Here is a 23,572-nt window from a genome sequence, read left to right on the forward strand (position 1 = left end):
ATTTCTGACTATTTCTATGGTCTACTTCATTTAGCTGCAGAGCGAAAATGTGTGTCATTGTTAGTAGAAATATTAGAAGCTGTTATTATTAAACCAACACCAGTAAAAAAACAATCAGAAAAACACACAAATTCAAATGGAATCAGCATACCGTAGTTATTAGCATTAAATATAGATAGACAGTATGTTATACCTATGACTATGATGTAGATGCAGATGGGAGTATCCAGCTTCAGAGTAACTTTTTAAATGGTAACTTGGCAGAGCCTCGTTGCCGTCTAAACAGATACCCGAGAGCCACTTATTTCCATCTGCACATACAACCAGTGATATAATCTTTTTCTTGCATGCCATTTTTAAACAGGAGGACCATGATGGTCCTGAATCGCTCACCTGTTCCCACATGACCCAGTTTTGAGTATGACGTTTTTTCTATTATTTGACATAGTGACCTAGTTTTTGAGCGCATGTGACCCGTTTTGAACTTGACCTAGATATTATCAAGATAAAAATTCTGACCAATTTTCATTAAGATCCATTGAAAAATATGGCCTCTAGAGAGGTCACAAGGTTTTTCTATTATTTGACCTATTGACCTAGTTTTCGAAGGTACGTGACCCTGTTTTGAACTTTACCTAAATATCATCAAGGTGAACATTCTCACTAATTTTCATGAAGATCTCATGAAAAATATGGCCTCAAGAGAGGTCACAAGGTTTTTCTATTTTTATACCTACTGGCCTAGTTTTTGACCACACGTGACCCAGTTTCGAAACTGACCTAGATATCATCAAGGTGAACATTCAGACCAATTTTCATGAAGATCCATTGAAAAATATGGCCTCTAGAGAGGTCAAAAGATTTTTCTAATTTTAGACCTACTGACCTAGTTTTTTGACCGCAGTTGACCCAGTTTCAAACCTGACCTAGATATCATAAAGATGAACATTCACACCAACTTTCATACAGATCCCATGAAAAGTATGGCCTCTAGAGAGGTCACAAGGTTTGTTCATTATTTGACCTACTGACCTAGTTTTTGATGGCACGTGACCCAGTTTCAAACTTAACCTAGATATCATCAAGGTAAACATTCTGACCAATTTTCATGAAGATCCATTCAAGGGTATGGTCTCTAGAGAGGTCACAAGGTTTTTCTATTTTAAAACCTACTGACCTAGTTATTGATCACAGTTGACCCAGTTTCAAATTTGACCTAGATATCATCAAGACGAACATTCAGACCAACTTTCATACAGATCCTATGAAAAATATGGCCTTTAAAGTGGTCACAAGGTTTTTCTATTATTTGACCTATTGACCTAGTTATTGAGGGCACGTGACCCACTTTTGAACTTGACCTAGATATCATCAAGGTGAACATTCAGACCAACTTTTATACAGATCCCATGAAAAATATGGCCTCTACAGAGGTCACAAGGTTTTTCTATTATTTGACCTACTGACCTAGTTTTTATTGGCACGTGACCCACTTTTGAACTTGACCTAGATATCATCAAGGTGAACATTCTGACCAATTTTCATGAAGATCTTGTAAAATATATGGCCTCTAGAGAGGTCACAAGGTTTTTCTATTTTTAGACCTACTGACCTAGTTTTTGACCGCACGTGACCCAGTTTCGAACCTGACCTAGATATCATTAAGGTGAACATTCTGACCAATTTTCATAAAGACCCCATGAAAAATGTGACCTCTAGAGTGGTCACAAGCAAAAGTTTACGCACGGAAGGACGGACGGACGCACGCATGCACGCACGGACGATGGACGACGGATGCTGCGCGATCACAAAAGCTCACCTTGTCACTTTGTGACAGGTGAGCTAAAAATAAACTCAAACAAATGACTTCCTTGTAAGGTGATATACAACTGTCGCCATTCTAAAAGAACTAAAAGAACCCTTTCTAAATGACACAGATTTCAGTACTTCAAATCATAATATAATTGCTGTACCTTTACTGCCCTGTAAACACTGACACATGTAGAATCCAATATTTTCACAAACAAACAAAAACTTTGTCTAGAAATATCACTCCAGTGATCATCTAACTTGGAAACACTGTGAACTAAAGTATACCAGGACTTGTTTTGTCAATTATACGTGTGGCAGTAATCATTCAGTAAGGAACATTTCCCCAAATAGAGTCAATTATCTCCAATTTAAAAACAATTCTCTGATAGGTAATTCTGGAGAACTTCCATTAGTGCTAGGCTCTATATCCTATACAGAAAGCATCAAATTTTCTAAATTTGGAACTAAATATTCTAAATTCTCAAGTCCCTGGATATAACAATAAATATTTCAGTTACTGATGTCTGATTTAGATATGAAAATATAATTCCAATATTCTATCTTGGTAAGTACTTCATATATAAGATTGCAACCCTTTTGATCCACAAATATAGGGGAAAAAGTATTTATTTGACATTCACTACCAACCATGAAACATTAAGACACCTGGTTGCAAATATGAAAGCAAATTATTACAGAAACAAAGAAAAATGACTTAGATGTGTGTCCATAGGACCCTCACAACTTCACTAATGCTGAACAATATTTCTATAAAATTTCATGTCTCCAGCTCAGACACTTTTTGAGTTATGTGAAACACAAACTTTTATGCCCTTCATGCATATTTTTGACAGTCAAGGGCCATACCTCTGGTTAATCCTGACCAAAACTGCAGGTGTAAAATTTCATATGCTAAATAACAATTGTATGACATCTGATGTCTGTGAGTCAAATACTTTTTGTGATTACCCAAGACAAAAATTCTGAAGGACAGAGAGACATTCCAGATGGACAGACCAATGAACAGACAAGAGTAAATATAAGTGGCCCCAAAATTATTCAAAGTTGGTACTACAGTTGTGCAAGAGTAAGCTGAAATGATACAAAAGGACCACAGAAGCCCTGTATAGCTCACCTGACCTAGTTCTTACCCTAGATAACCTAGTGTCCAATCCAACCAAGACCTGACCTAGTTCTTACCCTTGGTAACCTAGTGTCCAATCCAACCAAGTCCTGACCTAGTTCTTACCCTAGGTAACCTAGTGTCCAATCCAACCAAGACCTGACCTAGTTCTTACCCTAGGTAACCTAGTGTCCAATCCAACCAAGACCTGACCTAGTTCTTACCCTAGGTAACCTAGTGTCCAATCCAACCAAGACCTGACCTCGTTCTTACCCTTGGTAACCTAGTCTCCAATCCAACCAAGACCTGACTGTTTTACCCTTGTACTGTCTCAATCCAACCAAGACCTGACTCGTTCTCCCTTGGTAACCTAGTCTCCAATCCAACCAAGACCTGACCTCGTTCTTACCCTTGGTAACCTAGTCTCCAATCCAACCAAGACCTGACCTCGTTCTTACCCTTGGTAACCTAGTGTCCAATCCAACCAAGACCTGACCTAGTTCTTACCCTAGGTAACCTAGTATCCAATCCAACCAAGACTTCATTAAGACAAACATTCTGACCATGCTTAACGTAACTTAGGTAGTACAATAAACAGAACTAGATTTTAAAAGAAAGTTTTTCTTTGATCTGACACATAGATCTAGTTCTTGATCCAGGATGATCCAGATTAAAATTTGACTTAGATTTCATTAAAGGTAGAAAACATTGCATCTTGAATACTGAAAAGTTTTTCTAAGATTCTACTGCCCTATATTTCAGACCAAATCCCTGGTAAAAAAACTATCCTAGAAAGAATTCACACATATATTCTAACCATGTATCATCAAGATCAGGTAGAAAATATGATCTCTTGTGTATTAAACAAGTGTTTTATATGATTTAACAGTGACCTAGTTTTTAACCTCAAATAACCCAGTTTCAAAATTCACCAAGACAATACAGAGACACTTTTAACAAGGTCAGGCTGAAAACCTGGCCTCTAGTGTTTCAACAAGGTTTTTCTATGTGACTTAGTGAACAGTTTTCAACCTTAGATAACCAGTTTAAAAATTGACCTTCATTTTACTGGGATAAACATTCTCACAAAGTGCCACAAAGATAAGACAAAACGTAGTAACAACATCTTCATATGATTTGACACAGTGACCTAGTTTTTGAACTCAGATAATCCAGTTTCGATTTTTGTTTTAGATGGTACTGAGGCAAATATTCTGACAAACTTTTGACAATACTTATTTTTAAATTTGACCTAGTGACCTGATTTTTGAACCTGACCTTTATTTTACAGACACAAACATTGTTGTTTGCAGATCAAGTGGTTTCTGAAGTGATAACGGTTTTTCTATAACTTGACCTATTGGCCTGTTTTTCAACCTTGATTAACTCAGTTTCAAACCTGACCTAGATTTTAAAGGGACAAATACTTTAATAAATTATTATGAAGATCAGTTAGAAAATGTGGCCTCTTGGATGTTAACACAGTATTTTGATTATTTGACCAAGTGACCTAGTTTTTCACCCCAGATTATTCAGTTTTATCTGAGATTTTAAAGAAAATATTCTCACAAAGTTTCAGTAAGATTGGGCCAAAATTGTAACCTCTAGATTGGTAACAATAAATTTTTGATGACAGACACAGAGTAATCTCAAAAGCTGCCCTTGAGCACTTTGTTTTTCGAACTAATAATCTTAAAGTGTACACAATAAGACACTATAAAACACTATAGCAATAAAAGAGTTGAAATGCTGATTCCATTTGACTAGAGCCTTGTGGTGGATCTCTGTGTCACAGCTGAAAGATTGCTAGTTTCAACATATAACAAGAGCACCGCCTTGCGGGTGCTGACGCTCATCTGATTTTTTTTGTGCAATAGAAATATTGTCCTACCCATGATTTTCTAAGTCTAAAAAGGGCCATCATTCTTGCAAAAAGCAGGATAGAATTATGTTTCTTGATGTACAGTGTCCACTTATGATGGTGAAAAACTGTTGCAAGTTTTAAAGCAATAGCTTTGATAGTTTATGAGAAAAGTTGACTTAAACATAATACTCAACCAATAAAATGATTTTCTAAGTCCAAAAGGGGCAATAATTATTGCAAAAAGCAGGATGGAGTTATGTTGCTTGCTGTACAGGGTCAGCTTATGATGGTGAACAAGTGTTGCAAGTTTCAAAGCAATACCTTTGATAGTTTAAGAGAAAAAGTTGACCTAAACATAAAACTTAACCAAGAAATCTGATATTTTCTAAGTCCAAAAGGGGCCATAAATCTTGCAAAAAGCAGGACGGAGTTATGTTTCTTGCTGTACAGGGTCAACTTATGATGGTGAACAAGTGTTGCAAGTTTTAAAGCAATAGCTTTGATAGTTTAGGATAAAAGCTGACCTAAACATAAAACTTAACCAAGAAAACTGATTTTCTAAGTCCAAAAGGGGCAATTAATCTTGCAAAAAGCAAGATGGAGTTATGTTTCTTGATGTACAGGGTCTGCTTATGATGGTGAACAAGTATTCCAAGTTTCAAAGCAATAGCTTTGATAGTTTAGGAGAAAAGTTGACCTAAACATAAAACTTAACCAAGAAATCTGATATTTTCTAAGTACAAAAGGGGCCAAAAATCTTGCAAAAAGCAAGATGGAGTTATGTTTCTTGCTATACAGGGTCAGCTTATGATGGTGAACAAGTATTCCAAGTTTCAAAGCAATAGCTTTGATAGTTTAGGAGAAAAGCTGACCTAAACATAAAACTTAACCAGGCAACGCCGACGCAGACGCCGACGCCGACACCGACGCCGACGCCGACAACCGCTCAAGTGATGACAATAACTCATCATTTTTTTTCAAAAAATCAGATGAGCTAAAAATGACTTGTGACATTAAAAGTAGTAGTTTTATATTGTGACATCCATTGAGATGTGTCACAAATCATTCAGGACAGTAGTATTACCAATTTTATATTGTGACATGCAAAGAAATGTGTCACATTCAGTTATCTTTGTGACATTGGAGAGATCATCCACTGTAACATAACTCAATTCAAACTTATACCTCGAGATGATGAAACTTAAACATATTCTATATCTGAAATGGTTTATAAATCAACATACTGTATATCTGAAATGGTTTATAAATCAACATAATGTATATCTGGTTTATAAATCAACATAATGTATATCTGGTTTATAAATCAACATAATGTATATCTGAAATGGTTTATGAATCAACATAATGTATATCTTAAATAGTTTATAAATCAACATACTGTATATCCGAAATGGTTTATAAATCAACATAATGTATATCTGGTTTATAAATCAACATAATGTATATCTGGTTTATAAATCAACATAATGTATATCTTAAGTAGTTTATAAATCAACATACTGTATATCCGAAATGGTTTATAAATCAACATAATGTATTTCTGGTTTATAAATCAACATAATGTATATCTTAAGTAGTTTATAAATCAACATATACTGTTTCTGAAATGGCAATACAGCAACAGTTGAATTCTGGGTTCTACACATTACCAAGATGGGATGAACATTTCCCTCAGATTCATAAACTTCCTTCAGTGAAGATAGTGATCAGACACAACATTGATCAGGGTGACAGAACTAAAGACTGTTTTTGATGAAAAACATATATCTGTAACCACTAAACAGGCATATTAAGGGTCATAATTCCAGTGAAAATCACTAAACAATGATATACTCAACTAGGCTTGGCACTGATTACTCCTGTGAAGTTTAGCTAAATTCTAACCAGTGGTATAGGAAAAGTAGCACAGACATAAAAGATTTTGACAAATCAAGGGTCATAACTCTGCTGAATTTCATTAAACTGGAACATACCAATGATATGAAGAAGTTTACTCCTGAGGTTTGGTGAAATTTAGCTCAGCGATATATGGCAAGTATTGTAAACATTGTAAAACAGGACAAATCAAGGCCCCTAACTCGGCTGAAAATCAATGAACCGGAACATCCCTATGATATGCACAACTGAACTTGTTACTTGTTAGGTGGAAATACGGCCAATGGTATTAACAAAGTTGCCAAAATATCATTTCTTGTACTGCAGGAGTTGCACAGACAACCTTAAATACAATAAATTAAGGACCATTACTCCACTGAAAATCACTGAATCCGAACATGCCCACAATATGCGCAATTAGGCTTTGCAATAAACAGTCCTGTAAGGGTTGGTGGAAATCTGCCCAATGATATGGAAGAGGTAGCCAAAATATCTTTTAATAAAACAAATCAAGGGCCAAAACCTCAATGAAAAGCAATGAACCAGATCATCATGATGATATGCATAACTAGGTTTGATCATTTCTGTGAAGTTTGGTGTAAATCCACCTTGAGTTTTCAGGGCAGTTGCCTAGACAAATTTTGTGATACACAGACAGATCAATAGATGGCAGACGTAATTATATCCCTATATTCAACTGTTCATAACAAAAATGGATACATAGCTAAATGAAAACATTTATGAAACTGTATTTCTACAAATGTTTTAACAAAATGTAATTCTTTTAGTCAGCATTAATTCTCCCATACTGAGTGTATTACACTATTAAACCATTGTTAAACCTAACTTTTGTAAAGTTTTTTTTCTGACACAATATAAAACGTTACGAAAAGACAACAGAAACAAAGGTGAAATACATTTGAGTACCATGATTCCAGATTTAAAGCACTGTTACCTACATGCACACACATCATACCCACATTAAGCATGCCGTTTGTAAAAAGCCCAAATCTTCATAAATAAGGGAAATAATATTGTTTCTATCTCTTACAGTACTAAAAGAATAATGTCCCTTATCTATTTCACAGCAGCATAAGCCATGCTCATTACAGTATAATTAATAAGTAAATTTCCTGACTGGTGAAAGAAGCTTTTTGGTTAAAGATGTTAATCTAAAATATAGAAAAACAGTCTCACCTCTTTGTCAGCATCTGTCTCTATGCTTCTAGAGTCTGATGGTGTAGATGTTATATTAAGACTGCCATGCAGCGGATCCATACTAGGCAAGTACTCCGTCTCCACAGAGTAATCATGATTCAGCCTTTTAGTTCCAACCTGAACCTTTGGTCCTGTAAATGCAGTAGCAATAATACAGTTATTTCAATATATGTTGAATGTTTGTAAATATGCTTAAATTTCCTATAACTGCTGCAAAACCTTTTTGTTAAACTTAATATTTTGCCGCACAAGTTTAAATTTCAAAACTAGTTCTAACCAGAGTTGTTTACTAGTATGAAATTTGACAACTTTAAGTAAAGTATTCTGCAATGAACAACCAACACCTGTATTCTTCAGTCACCAACTGGTCCAGTAACCAATAGACCAACAAATGTATTCTCTAGTTATCGGTTTGCCTGCCAAACAATGGATTTACCAACACATATATTCTCTAGTTATCTGTTTGTCTGCTTAGCAATGGGCAACCAACAACTGTATTCTCCAGTCATCAATTGGTCCACCAGTAAATCGGCCATCCAACACATGTATTCTCTAGTTATCAGTTTGTCTGCTAAGCAATGGGTAACCAACAATTGTATTCTCTAGTTATCAATGGGTCCACCAGCCAATGGACTGTCCAACACATGTATTCTCTAGTCATCAGTTTGTCTGCCAACAAATGGATTTACCAACACATGTTTTCTCTAGTTATCAGTTTGTCTGCTAAGCAATGGGCAACCAACAACTGTATTCTCCAGTCATCAATTGGTCCACCAGCCAATGGACTGTCAAACACATGCATTCTCTAGTTATCAACTGGTCTGCCAACCAATGGATTCACCAACACATGTATTTTCCCATCCGCCAGTCAATGGACTGACAAACACATGTACCCTTCAGTTATCAATTGGTCCACCAGTCAATGGACTGACAAACACATGTACCCTTTAGTTATCAATTGGTCCACCAGTCAATGGACTGACAAACACATGTACCCTTCAGTTATCAATTGGTCCACCAGTCAATGGACTGACAAACACATGTACCCTTTAGTTATCAATTGGTCCACCAGTCAATGGACTGACAAACACATGTACCCTTCAGTTATCAATTGGTCCACCAGTCAATGGACTGACAAGCACATGTACCCTTTAGTTATCAATTGGTCCACCGGTCAATGGACTGACAAACACATGTACCCTTCAGTTATCAATTGGTCCGCCAGTCAATGGACTGACAAACACATGTACCCTTCAGTTATCAATTGGTCCGCCAGTCAATGGACTGACAAACACATGTACCCTTCAGTTACCAATTCGTCTGCCTGCCAATGGACTGACCAACACCTGTACTCTCCAGTTATTAATTGGTCCACCATGCAATTGACACATGTACAATCTAGTTATTAAATGGACTGACCAACACATGTTCTCTCCAGTTATCAACTGGTCTGCCAAGCGATGGACTGACAAACACTATCAATTGGTCCGCCAATCTAAGAACCGGCAAACATATGTTTTTTTTCAGTTATCAATCGGTCGCCAATCAATAGACAGGCAAACATGTATTTTCCAGATACCAATTGGTTGGCCAATGGACTGGCAAACACGTATTTTCCAGATATCAATTGGTCTGCCAAGCAACATACCAGTAAACACATGTATTAACTATTTTCCAGTTATCAAATGGTCAGCAAAGCAACTGACCAGCAAACATTATGTATTTTCCCATTATCAATGGGTCTGCCAAGCAATGTACCAGCAAACACATGTATTTTCCAGTTATCAATTGGTCTTCCAAGCAACTTACCAGCAAACACATGTATTTTCCCATTATCAATTGGTCTGCCAAGCAACGTACCAACAAACACATGTATTTTCCCATTACCAATTGGTCTTCCAAGCAACGTGCCAGCAAACACATGTATTTTCCCATTATCAATTGGTCTGCCAAGCAACGTACCAGCAAACACATGTTTTTTCCAGTTATCAATTGGTCTGCCAAGCAACGTACCAGCAAACACATGTATTTTCCCATTATCAATTGGTCTGCCAAGCAACGTACCAGCAAACACATGTATTTTGCAGTTATCAGTTGGTCTGCCAAGCAACATACCAGCAAACACATGTATTTTCCCATTATCAATTGGTCTGCCAAGCAATGTACCAGCAAACACATGTATTTTGCAGTTATCAATTGGTCTGCAAAGCAACGTACCAGCAAACACAAGTATTTTCCCATTATCAATTGGTCTGCCAAACAACGGACAAGCAAACACATGTATTTTCCAGTTATCAATTGGTCTGCCAAGCAACGTACCAGCAAACACATGTATTTTCCCATTATCAATTGGTCTGCCAAACAACGGACCAGCAAACACATGTATTTTCTAGTTATCAATTGGTCTGCCAAGCAACGTACCAGCAAACACATGTATTTTCCCATTATCATTTGGTCTGCCAAGCAACGTACCAACAAACACATGTATTTTTCAGTTATCAATTGTTCTGCCAAGCTACGTACCAGCAAACACATGTATTTTTCACATTATCAATTGGTCTGCCAAGCATGGTACCAGTAAACACGTATTTTCCAGTTATCTATTGTTCTGCCAAGCTAAGTACCAGCAAACACCTGTATTTTCCCATTATCAATTGGTCTGCCAAGCAACGTACCAGCAAGCACATGTATTTTCCCATTATCAATTGGTCTGCCAAGCAATGTACCAGCAAACACATGTATTTTCCAGTTATCAATTGTTCTGCCAAGCTACGTACCAGCAAACACATGTATTTTCCAGTTATCAATTGGTCTGCCAAGCAACGTACCAGCAAACACATGTATTTTCCCATTATCAATTGGTTAGCCAAGCAATGTACCAGCAAACGTATGTTTTTTCCCATTATCAATTGGTCTGCCTAGCAACGTACCAGCAAACACATGTATTTTCCAGTTATCAATTGGTCTGCCAAGCAACATACCAGCAAACACATGTATTTTCCCATTATCAATGGGTCTGCCAAGCATCGGACCAGCAAACACATGTATTTTCCAGTTATCAATTGGTCTGCCAAGCAACAGACCAGCAAAAATACTATGCATTTTCCAGTTATGAATTCGTCGGTCAAGCAATGGACTGGTACACACATGTATTTTCCAGTTATCAATTGGTACGCCAAGCAATAGACTTGCAAACATAATGTACTCTCAATAATCAACTGGTCCACCGAGCAATGGACTGGCAAACATAATAAATAATTAAGACAAGTATCATATCTACACTTCACAAAAAGAAATCTCATCAGTTTAACTTCATAAGCAGCTTTTTCAAACGCTTTACCAATGATTACATGTTCTAATGTATGAACAGAAGTCAGGTTTTACAACACATAATAAAATTTTAAGCATACCTATAGCAAGTAAGAAATATAAACATTTCCATTATTAGTTTTTTCAAACCAAATTTTTTTTCCATATATATATATGTGCACTACTTCATCCCCAAAACTGTAAAAGCAACAGTACTGGATAGCTTACAGTATCGGATATACAACATAAAGATGCTGTTGTCATGTTTCTATCTCTGCTCCAGTCTGAACCTTGAAACATGAATGAATAATTTATAAACACTACATTTAGCTGTATATACCAGCTGTATATACCATATATGTACATGTCTGCCCTAGAGGTCTTTGACTGCATGTAAATTTAAACTGTCATAAATGAGTCATCAATACAAAATAAAGGTAATTTAATTAAGTTTAGTTTTCAAATTTATTATACAATGTAATATTACTGTTTAAAGGTAGTCAGTAACATTTTATGGTATATTCTTGTACAGATTGATTTAAAGGAAAAACCTCTACAGCATTTCCGTCACACAGAATCATACTGTTTTCATTGTTAGAATAAACTTTGTAGACCAAATTTAATTGGTAAACCTGAGCGAGACAGTCAAGGCAATGACCATATGCCATTTTGCCTTAGCCCGTGATGTCACTGACTCCAGGTCATGTCTGTTTTTATAGGAGAACAAAATTAAAAAGTGACTTACGAAATCAATCATATTCATTTGACAGTAAAACACTCTCAACAATTAAACCCTGATTACATATCATATAACATAACATGTATCCATGAATTAAATAATTTGCAGATTTTAACTGGACACCTAATTATACAACTTAGTGACTCACTCTCCATTATACCTACTTATGAATATTGTAAATGCAAGCTTTTTGTTACATTTGAATATTAATTAGACACTAGTCTAAATATTAACTGGACAGTAAAATGAATGTAATCTGCCATTAACAAAGCCTTCAAAATTTATTAAAACTTTTTCCATTCTCATAATTTATCCACATATCAATGGCCGCTTTTGATTAAAGTGAAAATTCTACAACAAGCATGTAATATTCCATGATTATCACTGTGAAAATTTGTTAACAGTGCTGGAAATGGTTTAAATCTTTTTTAAAAATCTTTTGGTAAAATATTACTTAAATTTTATAATCTTTAGAAGACTTAATATTTTAAAGGTTTTTTTAAGAAACTTTCATTGTAACATAAGACCATCAGAAGATCTGACACATTCATTATGATGCTAGTCCCATACTGAAAATAATTTTCCTGGCATTTCATATCCCAAAATTGTAACAAGAGCATCGCCTATATGTACAAAAAGAATTATAGTTAAGATTTTTAATGATGATAAACAAGTGTGCAAAGTTTCAAAGCTGTAGCTCTTATAGTTTTTGAGAAAAGGTGACCTAAACAAAAACTATAACCAGTAAACTCTTATTTTCTAAGTACAAAAAGTGCCATAATTCTGACAAAATGCACGTCAGAGTTATGTGCCTTGGCCTACATAGTCCTATAATGATGATAAACAAGTGTGCGAAGTTTCAAAGCTGTAGCTCTTTTAGTTTTTGAGAAAAGGTCGACCTAAACAAAAATCTTAACCAATTGACCTAAACAAAAATCTTAACCAAGAAACTAAAGTTTTCTAAGTACACAAAGAGCCATAATTCTGACAAAAATGCATATAAGAGTAATGGTTCTTACATAGTCCCCTAATGATTGTAAACAAGTGTGCAAAGTTTCAAAGCTGTAGATTTACAGTGTTTGAGAAAAGGTGGACCTAAACAAAAAAATTTAAACAAGGCCAACGATTAAGTTAAGACCTCGTAGATTTTTATCAAAAATCAGACAAGCTTAAAACTGACATTTATAATCTAAACAATGAAATACGGTAATATTTAGGTATAATTATAAATGATTATTGAATATTTGGCATAAATTCAAATAAATTTGTTTTTTTCGTTCTTTCATTTGACCTGGTGACCTAGTTTTTTACCCCACATGACCCAGTTTCAATCTTGGCCTAGAAATCATCAAGACTAACATTCTGACTAAGTTTCATGAAGATAGGGTCATAAATGTGGCCTCAAAAATGTTAACAAGCTTTTCCTTTGAACTGCCCTAGTGACCCAGTTTTTGATCCCACATGACCCAGTTTTGAATTTTGCCTAGAGATCATTAAGATAAATATTCTGACCAAGTTTCATGAAGATAGTATCATAATTCTGGCCTCTAGAGTGTTAACAAACTTTCCTTAGATTTAATCAGGTGACCAAGTTTTTGACCCCAAAAGATCAAGATACCAATTTGACCTAAAAGTCATCAAGACAAACATTCCGACCAAGTCTCATGAAGATAAATGTGACCTCTAGAGTGTTAACAAGCTTTTCCTTTGATTTGATTGAATGACCTAGTTTCTGAACCCACATGACCAAGATTCAAATCCCACCTAGAGGTCAGCAAGCCAAACATTCTGACCAATTCTCATGAGTTTCAAACTTAAATCATGGTTTCTCGAGTGTTCCACTATAGGGGACTAATAACAATGATAAGTGTATCAAAACTTTAACCATGGATGTGAAATGCTGAGGCAAGTAGGACAGTTCTCCATTTACTTCTTATAGTCAGGTAAAAATAAAGCAATTATCAGTGTGGTTAAACGCTGATGTAAAAATGAAGATTTTTAACCCACCTTGCTGTGGTGATCCAGTTGAACCTATCCCAGAGTCACCTGACCCTTGTTCTGTCCAATCAGCATCGTTCCTCTGTATCATTTCTGTTGCAACTAAAGGATTAGTTAAGTCTGGAAAGGATTCTATAGCATCATGAATTATCTCCCTTGCTAATGTTTCCGAAACTGCATCTGCTGCTTCCAAATTGGCTGAATCATTTAGTGCTTCCATTGTGAACTGGTCTACTATTTCATCACTACTAACAACAGGCTGGACAGCTTTTATTTCTGCTGCTATACTCTGTTCACTTAAAATATTCTGTCCAGTTTGGACATTGTTTTCAATGTCTGTCAAGAAAGGATTCAAATTCTGTGCAGAGTAGGACTCAGACTGTGCCTTTGAATTTGTAAAATCAAGCCAATCTTGAGAACCAGTCTGATTTTCTAACTGATTCTCAGCTTTGTAAGTGTCAGATTCACCAAATATATCCAAAATGTCTGAATTTGGATGAGTTTCCTCCCTTGGTTTAAAATGTGTTTGTGTATCACCTAGCACCAATTCACTGTCTTTACCCGTCGATGTATCTATAGGTCCAAATGGATCAAACTCTAAGCTTTCCTTATTTGCTAGGAAGAACGGATTGGTTGATGGCACGCTTTCAGTACTTGTGAGGTCAGTAAAATCCCCAAAAGGGTTAGTTGTTGTAGGTTCAATATCTCCATTTTCATCACCATCTGGAGACTGTAATTTAGCTGAAAGTGAATCTCTTTTCTGTTGCACTTTTTCCACAAAATCTGAATCCATAAGGGATGGAAGACTGTTGTCACGCATAAACAAACCTCCTTCCTCACGGAAACTGTTCTGAGGTGTGTACGGTGTGCTTGATTCTCCAGCATTTTCTTCAAGATCTAAAAGATCTAAACCAGCTCCGAGTGAGGCTTTTTTCTGCTGAATGCGTTCAACCATTTCAGCATTATTAAAACTTGGCAAATGTCTGTCTGTATCTGACTCACTGAAGCCTTGATCCATTAGACTATTTGGAGGAACAGCAATATCTGGAAAACCAGAATCAGATGTTGTTCTGGAATGATAAGTTGACAAACCTTCAAATGGTGTTCCAGTGGCGGAATTTACAAAAGGAGAGTTCACTCCTGACAGTGTAAAAGGACTATTTTCACCAGAGTGACCAACTTCTGGTGTTGTTATTTTATCAAAGAGTTCGGATTCTTCCAGGTCTTCTAAATCATCAGCCTGAGATTTAGCATCACATTCAACTATCAGACTTGCTGATTTCTTTGCAGGTGGGTGGTCCATTCTCAGAGAATTTACATCTAGAAAGTTAACAGAAGAAAACTTATTGGAATCATTATAGTTTGCATTTATGAGATCATCAGCCACACCAGCCTCATCATCAAACTCATTTAACTGAAAATTGACAACCTGACTTAATCTGCTTGTATCCTCAGCTAAAAATGGATTTCCACTTTGAGCATTTCCTTCAGTTTTGTTTTCTTCAACTTTCACTGATGTTTCTGTAACATCTGGATTTCCATTATCATGAGACAAATATTTGTTTTCATTACTTGCATTTAGTTCACTCTGCCCACTCAGATCTCCTTTCACATCAGTTTCCTCACTTTCAAGTAATATTGTTTCATTTTCATTACTTGTGCTTGCTTCTTTCTCCTTTGGACTAGCAAATGAACACGCTGGATGAACTGAATCTTCAACTGAGCTAAATGGGTCAACAAGTTCACTATCAGATATTCCAAGGTCAAAAATGTTACTGGAATGAGCAGATGACAGTAAGCCAGAATTAAAATCTGTAGAGGAAGGGAGGTCTCCGAAAGGATTTTGGGTATTTTGTGAAGTTTTCTGAGTACTATCAGCTTGACCAGTTGAAATGGAAAGATCAAAGTCATGTGGTATCTGCTGAACATGAACTGTATGACTTGCACTTACACTGCTAAGACTTTCTAATTCCACAGAATCAAAGTTTTGGTAACTTCCTTCAATATTTTCTATTGGCACTATTTCCTCTTCTGTAGAGCTCCTTTCTAATGATTCTATTGTAAATTTTACACGGCTTTCATTATCTTCAGTTACATTTTCAGAATCACCTACCTCTAGATGACTAAACCCTTCTGTTGCCATGGGAACAGAATGCTGCGTAACAAAATCTTTACTAGAAACATCTGGTGTAATGTCCCCATGCAGAAACGATTTCAAGATTGGCATAACTTTTTTTCTTGAAGCCTTCACATTTCCCTGTGAGAAGACTGTTATATCATCAAATGGTGGTTCTAATGGCTCAAGTTCTAAATCTATGTCTTCCGAGTTGTCTAAAGTATCAGCTATCTGAAATGAAAAAAAAAGACACTTACAACAAAGGAAAGCAATGACTTTATGAAGTTAGAATTCAGGCAATCTAAAGTCTGTATGTCCATATAAGGAAAATTGGCCTGCATTTATTTTATGATGGATGAAGTTACAATTACTTTGTTTGACAGTCATCTATTTAACATTGTGTAAGAAATATTAAAAAACCATATTCTCAAAAGCGTTTGTCTGAATTTGATAATCAAATCACTTAAGAAAAATCAGAAAAGCTTTTGTCTGAATTTGATTATCAAAGTTAGACAAAAGCTTTTGTGATTTTTCTTAAGTGGCATTTCCTTCCTTTTCCTAGAGGGTCATCTAGATACTATTTCTGTAAAGTTATATCAAATTCTAGCTACTGGAGGAGATTTCATTGCCATTTAGAGAAAAATGTCCCTCACCCCAGGCAGACGTATAGAATGATGTATCAAGTAGCCTTCAGCTGCTTCAGTACACAACATCAAGAAGATATAAAATTTCAACTCTGGCTTTATGTGTTACTAGGTTTTTATAAAACAAATCATGATTTCTTAGTACAAGAAGAGCAACGCCTTGTGGGTGCAGATGCTCATCTGATTTTTTTGTCTCTGTATAACAGAAATATTGTCCTACCCATGATTTTCTAAATCCAAAAGGGGCCATAATTCTTGCAAAAAAGCAATGCAGAGATACAGTACTTGCTGTGCAGAGTCAGCTTTTAATGGCAAATAAGTGCTCCAAGTTTTAAAACAATAGCTTTGACTGTTAAGGAGAAAAGCTGACCTAAATGCAAAACTTAACCAAGAAATCTGATATTTTCTAAGTACGAAAGGGGCCATAATTCTTGCAAAAAGCAGGATGGAGTTATGTTTCTTGCTGTAGAGAGTGAACTTGTGATGGTGAACAAGTGTTGCAAGTTTTAAAGCAATAGCTTTGATAGTTTAGGAGAAAAGCTGACCTAAACATAAAACTCAACCTAAATCTGATTTTCTAAGTCAAAAAGGGGCCTTAATTCTTGCAAAAAGCAGGATGGACTTATGTTTCTTGCTGTACAGAGTCAGCTATTGATGGTGAACAAGTGTTGCAAGTTTTAAAGCAATAGTTTTGATAGTTTATGAGAAAAGCTGACCTAAACATAAAACTTAACCAAGAAATCTGATATAGGGCAATAATTCTTGCAACAAGTAAGCCCAGGGACAGAATGTCGAGCCCGCCAGCTGTCAAGTGTGACCTTGATCTTAGACCTAGGGACCTGGTTCTTGTGCACAACACTCTGTCTCATAATGGTGAACATTCATGCCAAGTAACATCAAATCCCACCATGCATGAAGAAGAAATGCTCAAGACAAACTTCAATTTGACCTTTGACCTCTAACTGTGACCTTGACCTTTGAGATAGGAACATGGGATTTGCTCACGACACTCCTTCTTATTGAGTAAACATTCATGCCAAATATAAACAAGATTGGTCCATGCATGTCAAAGTTATGGTCCGGACAAAATCAGACGGATGCACGGACTGATGCACGCACATACACAGACCTGCCAAAAGTGAAGACTTAGTCGGGTTCACCGCAAGCAGGCTCGACAAAAAGCAGGATGGAGTTATGTTTCTTGCTGTACAGAGTCAGCTATTGATGGTGAACAAGGTTGCAAGTTTTAAAGCAATAGCTTTGATAGTTTAGGAGAAAAGCTGACCTAAACATAAAACTTAACCAGGCAACGCCAATGCCGATGCTGGTGCCAATCAAGTGATGAGAATAACTCATTTTTTTTTCCAAAAAATCAGATAAGCTAAAAACAACACTTCCTTGTAAAACCTCTTTTAGTTGGAAACTTTTCTATTGTAAACAGAGGGAAAAGTACATTTTCAGCATTAATCTTACATTACAATAAAACTTTTTTGTTAGGTTTAACATCACACTGATACTATTACAGGTCATATTGTATTGTAACTTACTAACATCATTAAAGATATCTTTCAAATTTAAAATGTTCCTTGTACTTCTAAGAAAGATGTTTACCTTATATCTGGATCTTGTAAAATAAAGCACCAATACATGAATAATCCTGCTGGAGATTTTGCTGGATCAAAAAAATAAGTGATGAAAGTTGTGTATAAGTCTCGGGACGTATGATTCAACAATTTTTTAAAAATTTTATGACGTGTGAGACTTTTGGTTGCAAGAGTGTGATAGTCACAAAATACTCCCGTCGAGAGCTTGTTAGAAGAAAAGTTTTTGTGGTAGAACTGCATATATGATTCAAATATCATGAAAGAAGCTTGACATTTGACTTATTGACCTTGACCTAAAATGAGTGTCATGGGTGACCAGCATATAAAGTTTGGTGACAATAGTCAGAAGCATTCATCAACCCACTAAAAGGCCAGACAAGAAAATTTCATTCTTATATTTGACCTTTGACCTCTAAGTGTGACCTTGATCTTAGACCTAGTTCTTGCGTATGGTGGTGAACATTTGTGCAAAGTTACATCAAAATCCCTCCATGCATGAAGAAGAAATGCTCCAGACAGTTTGTGGATGCTGACCACCTGTCTGCCCTCGTTGCCACCGGCCAAGGGCATTCCCATAATACGACCCATCTTTCAGATGGGCGTACAAAAATTATTACAAGAGGGCCATGATGGCCCTGTATTGCTCACCTGAGTACCATTGCTCAAAATGATATGATCAAGTTTTGCCATAGAGCACATAGGCATACACATTAAATATCATAAGGATAAACATTTTCTTGTAACAGTCCCTTTTGACCTAGTCAGGGCCAATTTCCATACCAAGTTTGAGGGTCCTAGGCTCAAATGCTGCATTTTTGTACTAACATGACTATTCCTTACCCTGGAAGACTTAAATAACATCTAAAACCAATCTCATTAGATGCTGCTGATATATATAATCATTTACATAAAATAAAGGGAGGTAATTTGTCATAAATTCAGTCAAAAGTTATCTACCCTGATTGTCCAAGTCCATCTGATGGCACAAATGACATTTCAAATCAGTATCTTCATTGGTTACTGAGATACACCCATTTTAATTTGAAACAAATGGAGGTAATTTGATATAAAATCAGTCCATAGCTATCTACCCTGATTGCCTCAGTCCAACTAAAGACAGTAATGAAATTTCAAATGAGTTCTATAAATATTTACCGAGATAAATCCATTTTATTAAAATCAGGGGAGGTAATCATGCACTGGTATATGCATGTAGAAGATACAGAGTACAAGCCTATACAACAATATATTAGTAAAGTATTCATATCGATAAATGTTCAATCAAGAGTTATCTTATATGACTATTTCTTACTATGGAAGACATAAATAGCGTTTCACACCAATCTTATTAGAAGCTGCTAAGGTGTATTCATTTAGATAAAAAATAAAAGGCGGTAATTTGTCATAAATTCAGTCAATATGTATCTTCATTGATTGTCAAAATCCATCTGTTGACATAAATAAAATTTCTGATCAGTATCTTCATTAGTTATGGAGAAATACCCATTTTAATTTGAAATAAAGGGAGGTAATTTGACATAAAATCAGTCCATAGTAGTCCAACTAATGACAATAATGAAATTTCAAATAAGTCCTATATTTTGATTACAATCAGGGTAGGTAATCAGATATAAAATAACTCTGGAACCTACGACTGGATCTGACAGATTCGTCGTGGAATCCAAGCTTTATTGTTGTTGAAGATATTTTGCAAGTTTGTTTCAAATCAAACCATAAATGAAGTCTCTATATGGCTGCAAAAGCCAAAATAGCAAATTCTGGACCTTTAAGGGGCCATAACTCTGGAACCTATGATGGAATCTGACCAGTTGAAGAAAGGAACCAATCTTGTGATGATACAAGTTGTGTGCAAGTTTGGTTAAAATACAATCATAAATGAAGCTACTATTGTGCAGACAAGGTCAAGATAGCTTATTTTGGCTCTTTCAGGGGCCATAACTCTGGAACCCATTATGGGATCTGGCCAGTTCAAGAAAGAAACCCAGATCTTATGGTGACACAAGTTTTGTGCAAGTTTGATTAAATTCAAATCATAAATGAAGCTGCTATTGTGCAGACAAGGTCAAAATAGCTAATTCTGGCCCTTTCAGGGGCTTTAACTCTGGAACCCTTTATGGGATCTGGCCAGTTCAACAAAAGAACCAAGATCGTATGGTGATACAAATTGTGTGCAAGTTTGGTAAAAATCAAATCATAAATAAAGCTGCTATTGTGCAGACAAGGTCAAACAAGAGGGCCATGATGGCCCTATATCGTTCACCTGTCATCATTGCACTTGAGGACAAAGGACAAGAAGGTCCTCAGAAATAATATCTAAGTCCAAAGAACAGGAACAACAAAGGGAAGAAATTTAACCAAAAAGAAAAAAAAAATTCTTACAAGGTATAGATATGTCAAAATACACCTAAAAATTGGAGGTACCATCCATGTTGTACCACAGAAAAGTGGTCTCGGGTTTTCCCTACGGCCAATAATAAAAAGTTACTAAAAATAAGCTATTTATAGTAACGTAAAAGGGAAGCAATTAAAAAAAAAATAATATTGTAAGTGAACAAAAGAAGGATCTGCCAAATAAATCTGTTGACATAAATGAAATTTCAGATCAGTATCTTCATTAGTTATATGGAGATATACCCATTTTAATTTGAAATAAAGGGAGGTAATTTGACATAAAATCAGTCCATAGTTACCTACCCTGATTGTCTCAGTCCAACTAATAACAATAATGAAATTTCAAATAAGTCCTATAAGTACTTACTGATATAAATCCATTTTGATTACAATCAGGGGAGGTAATCAGATATAAAATAACTCTGGAACCTACGATTGGATCTGATTTGTCATGGAATCCAAGATTTATTGTTGTTGAAGATATTTTGGAAGTTTGTATCAAATAAAACCATAAATGAAGTCTCAATATGGCTGCAAAAGCCAAAATAGCAAATTTTGGACCTTTAAGGGGTCATAACTCTGGACCCCATAACGGAATCTCGCCAGTTCAAGAAAGGAACCAAGATCTTATGGTGATACAAGTTGTGTGCCAGTTTGGTAAAAATCAAATCATAAATAAAGCTGCTATTGTACAGACAAGGTCAAAACAGCTAATTTTGGCCCTTTCAGGGGCCATAACTCTAGAACCCATAATGGGATCTGGCCAGTTCAAGAAATGAACCGTGATCTTATGGTGATACAAGTTGTGTGCAAGTTTGGTTAAAATAAAATCATAAATGAAACCACTATCGTGCAGACAAGAAATTGTTGACGCACGGACTGACGACGGACGAAGCATGATCACAAAAGCTCACCTTGTCACTATGTTACAAGAGGATGCATGATCAGTGGTGGGCATGACTGGGTGGAGGAGTGAGGTGGGGGAATGCATGTTGATAAATAATCATGGAAGGTTTGAAAAAAATCTAAAATAAGAAATGAAAAAAAAAAATTTTTTTTTGGAGGGGGGTGGGGGGGGGGGAGTTGAGGGGGGTTGGGAGGGGGAGGGGGGGTGACCAAGGCAAGTGGGTGACCAGGTGTGTGTGCGCAACTTCACATGTTTATAATAAATGTTCACAGAAAAGAATGAAAGAAATTTAATGAAATTCTGCCAAATGGTAAATTTGTTATGTACAAATATGTGGATTTTTAGAAAATTAAAGGGCAATAACTCTAAAGTTACAAAAGAAACCCGTTCCAAATTGTGTGTGCACAACCACATTATAGTGCTCTAAATTCTGTTAAAGTTTCATAGTTCAAGGTCAAATATATCAAAAGTTATGATGCAGAAATTGCCATATCTATAGTACCCTATATAGTTAACACTGGAAACTTCTAAGGGCCATAACTCTGGCGTTACTTGGGCAATCTGTCTGAAACTTGATGGGCCCCATAACCTCATAGTGGTGAACATGTATATGAAGTTTGTTTAAAAAAAATTTAAATAAGGAAATTTTTTTTTTTTTTTGGGGGGGGGGGGGGGGATAGGGAGGGATGTAATCAAGGTAAGGGGGTGAACAGGTGTGGGTACACAACTTCACATGTTTATAATAAATTTTCATGGAAAAGAATGAAAGAAATTTAATGAAATTCTACCAAATGGTAAGTTTGTTATGTACACATATGTGGATTTTTATACAATTAAAGGGCAATAACTCTTAATTAACATATAAATCCGAACAAAATTGTGTGTACACAACCACATTATGGTGATCTAAATTTTGTTTAAGTTTCATAGTTTTTTTTGTTTTTTTTTATAGTTCTAGGTCAAATATATGAAAAATTATGATGCAGAAATTGCCATATTTATAGTACCCTATATAGTTAACACTAGAAATTTCTAAGGGCCATAACTCTGGTGTTACTTGGGCAATCTGACTGAAACTTGATGGGCCGCAAGAACTCATGGTGGTGAACATGTATATGAAGTTTTAAATAAATATTCCCAACCATTTCCTAGATATGGCTCCGGACAGACGGACGGACGTTCTCACGAAACGGTATTTATGTGACACCCCCATTGTTCTCTCTATTGTTCTATCAGTCACATAAAAAGAAAAAGGTCACATAAACAGAACGGAATGAATGACATCAAAGAGAAAGTACTGTTATGAAGTCACTTAACCATCATTTCGCGGGCACGGATGGACAGAAGGACAGACGGACAACGCCAAAACTATATCCCTCTGACTTTCGTCAGGGGATAATAAAATCATAAATGAAACCTCTATCGTGCAGACAAGAAATTGATGACGCACGGACGGATGCACATTTCTGTTCTTAAGTGGTATTTCCCAGCCAGCATAAGGGTTTTTTTCACTAAGTGGTAACCAACATTCTTCATATACGGAATGAAGGAAAAATAAATTCATAACTACCTAACCCTAATCCTTACACACCACTTAACCACTGAGTTTGAATCGTTGACCCGGACTGACTGACGACAGACGAAGGGTGATCACAAAAGCTAAAAATGCCACATCCAGATCTAACTGCTTACACACATTAACAATACCTTATCTTTTCTGTGTACATCCTCATCCTGATCTAATTGCTCACACATATAAACAATGCCTAATCTCTTTTTACGTACACAGCTATCTCACTGCACGGCCTCATCCCGATCTAACTCCTAAAACTCATATACAAAACCTGATCTTTTCTGTGTACACAGCATACTGCATGGCCTCATCCTGATCTAACTGCTCAAACATATAAACAATACCTAATCTCTTTTA

General features: G+C 36.0%; 1 protein-coding gene across 4 annotated transcripts in view; it reads right to left on the reverse strand.

The window, feature by feature from the left end:
* Positions 1-23,572, reverse strand: part of LOC123542835 (uncharacterized) — a 220,215-nt gene that overhangs the window by 99,364 nt on the left and 97,279 nt on the right. For all 4 annotated transcript variants that reach the window (XR_008368678.1, XM_053531771.1, XM_053531770.1 and 1 more), the window contains exons 9-10: positions 13,969-16,306; positions 7,893-8,044 (exon numbers count right to left, since the gene is read on the reverse strand). Coding sequence is in view for 3 of the 4 variants with exons in the window: in XM_053531771.1 (XP_053387746.1) it covers positions 7,893-8,044; positions 13,969-16,306 (2,490 nt within the window). In the remaining variant the exon portion in view is untranslated. The remainder of the gene's footprint in view (positions 1-7,892; positions 8,045-13,968; positions 16,307-23,572) is intronic.

The sequence above is a fragment of the Mercenaria mercenaria genome, chromosome 19 (genome assembly GCF_021730395.1).
Source record: "Mercenaria mercenaria strain notata chromosome 19, MADL_Memer_1, whole genome shotgun sequence".
NCBI classification, from domain to species: Eukaryota; Metazoa; Mollusca; class Bivalvia; order Venerida; family Veneridae; genus Mercenaria; species Mercenaria mercenaria.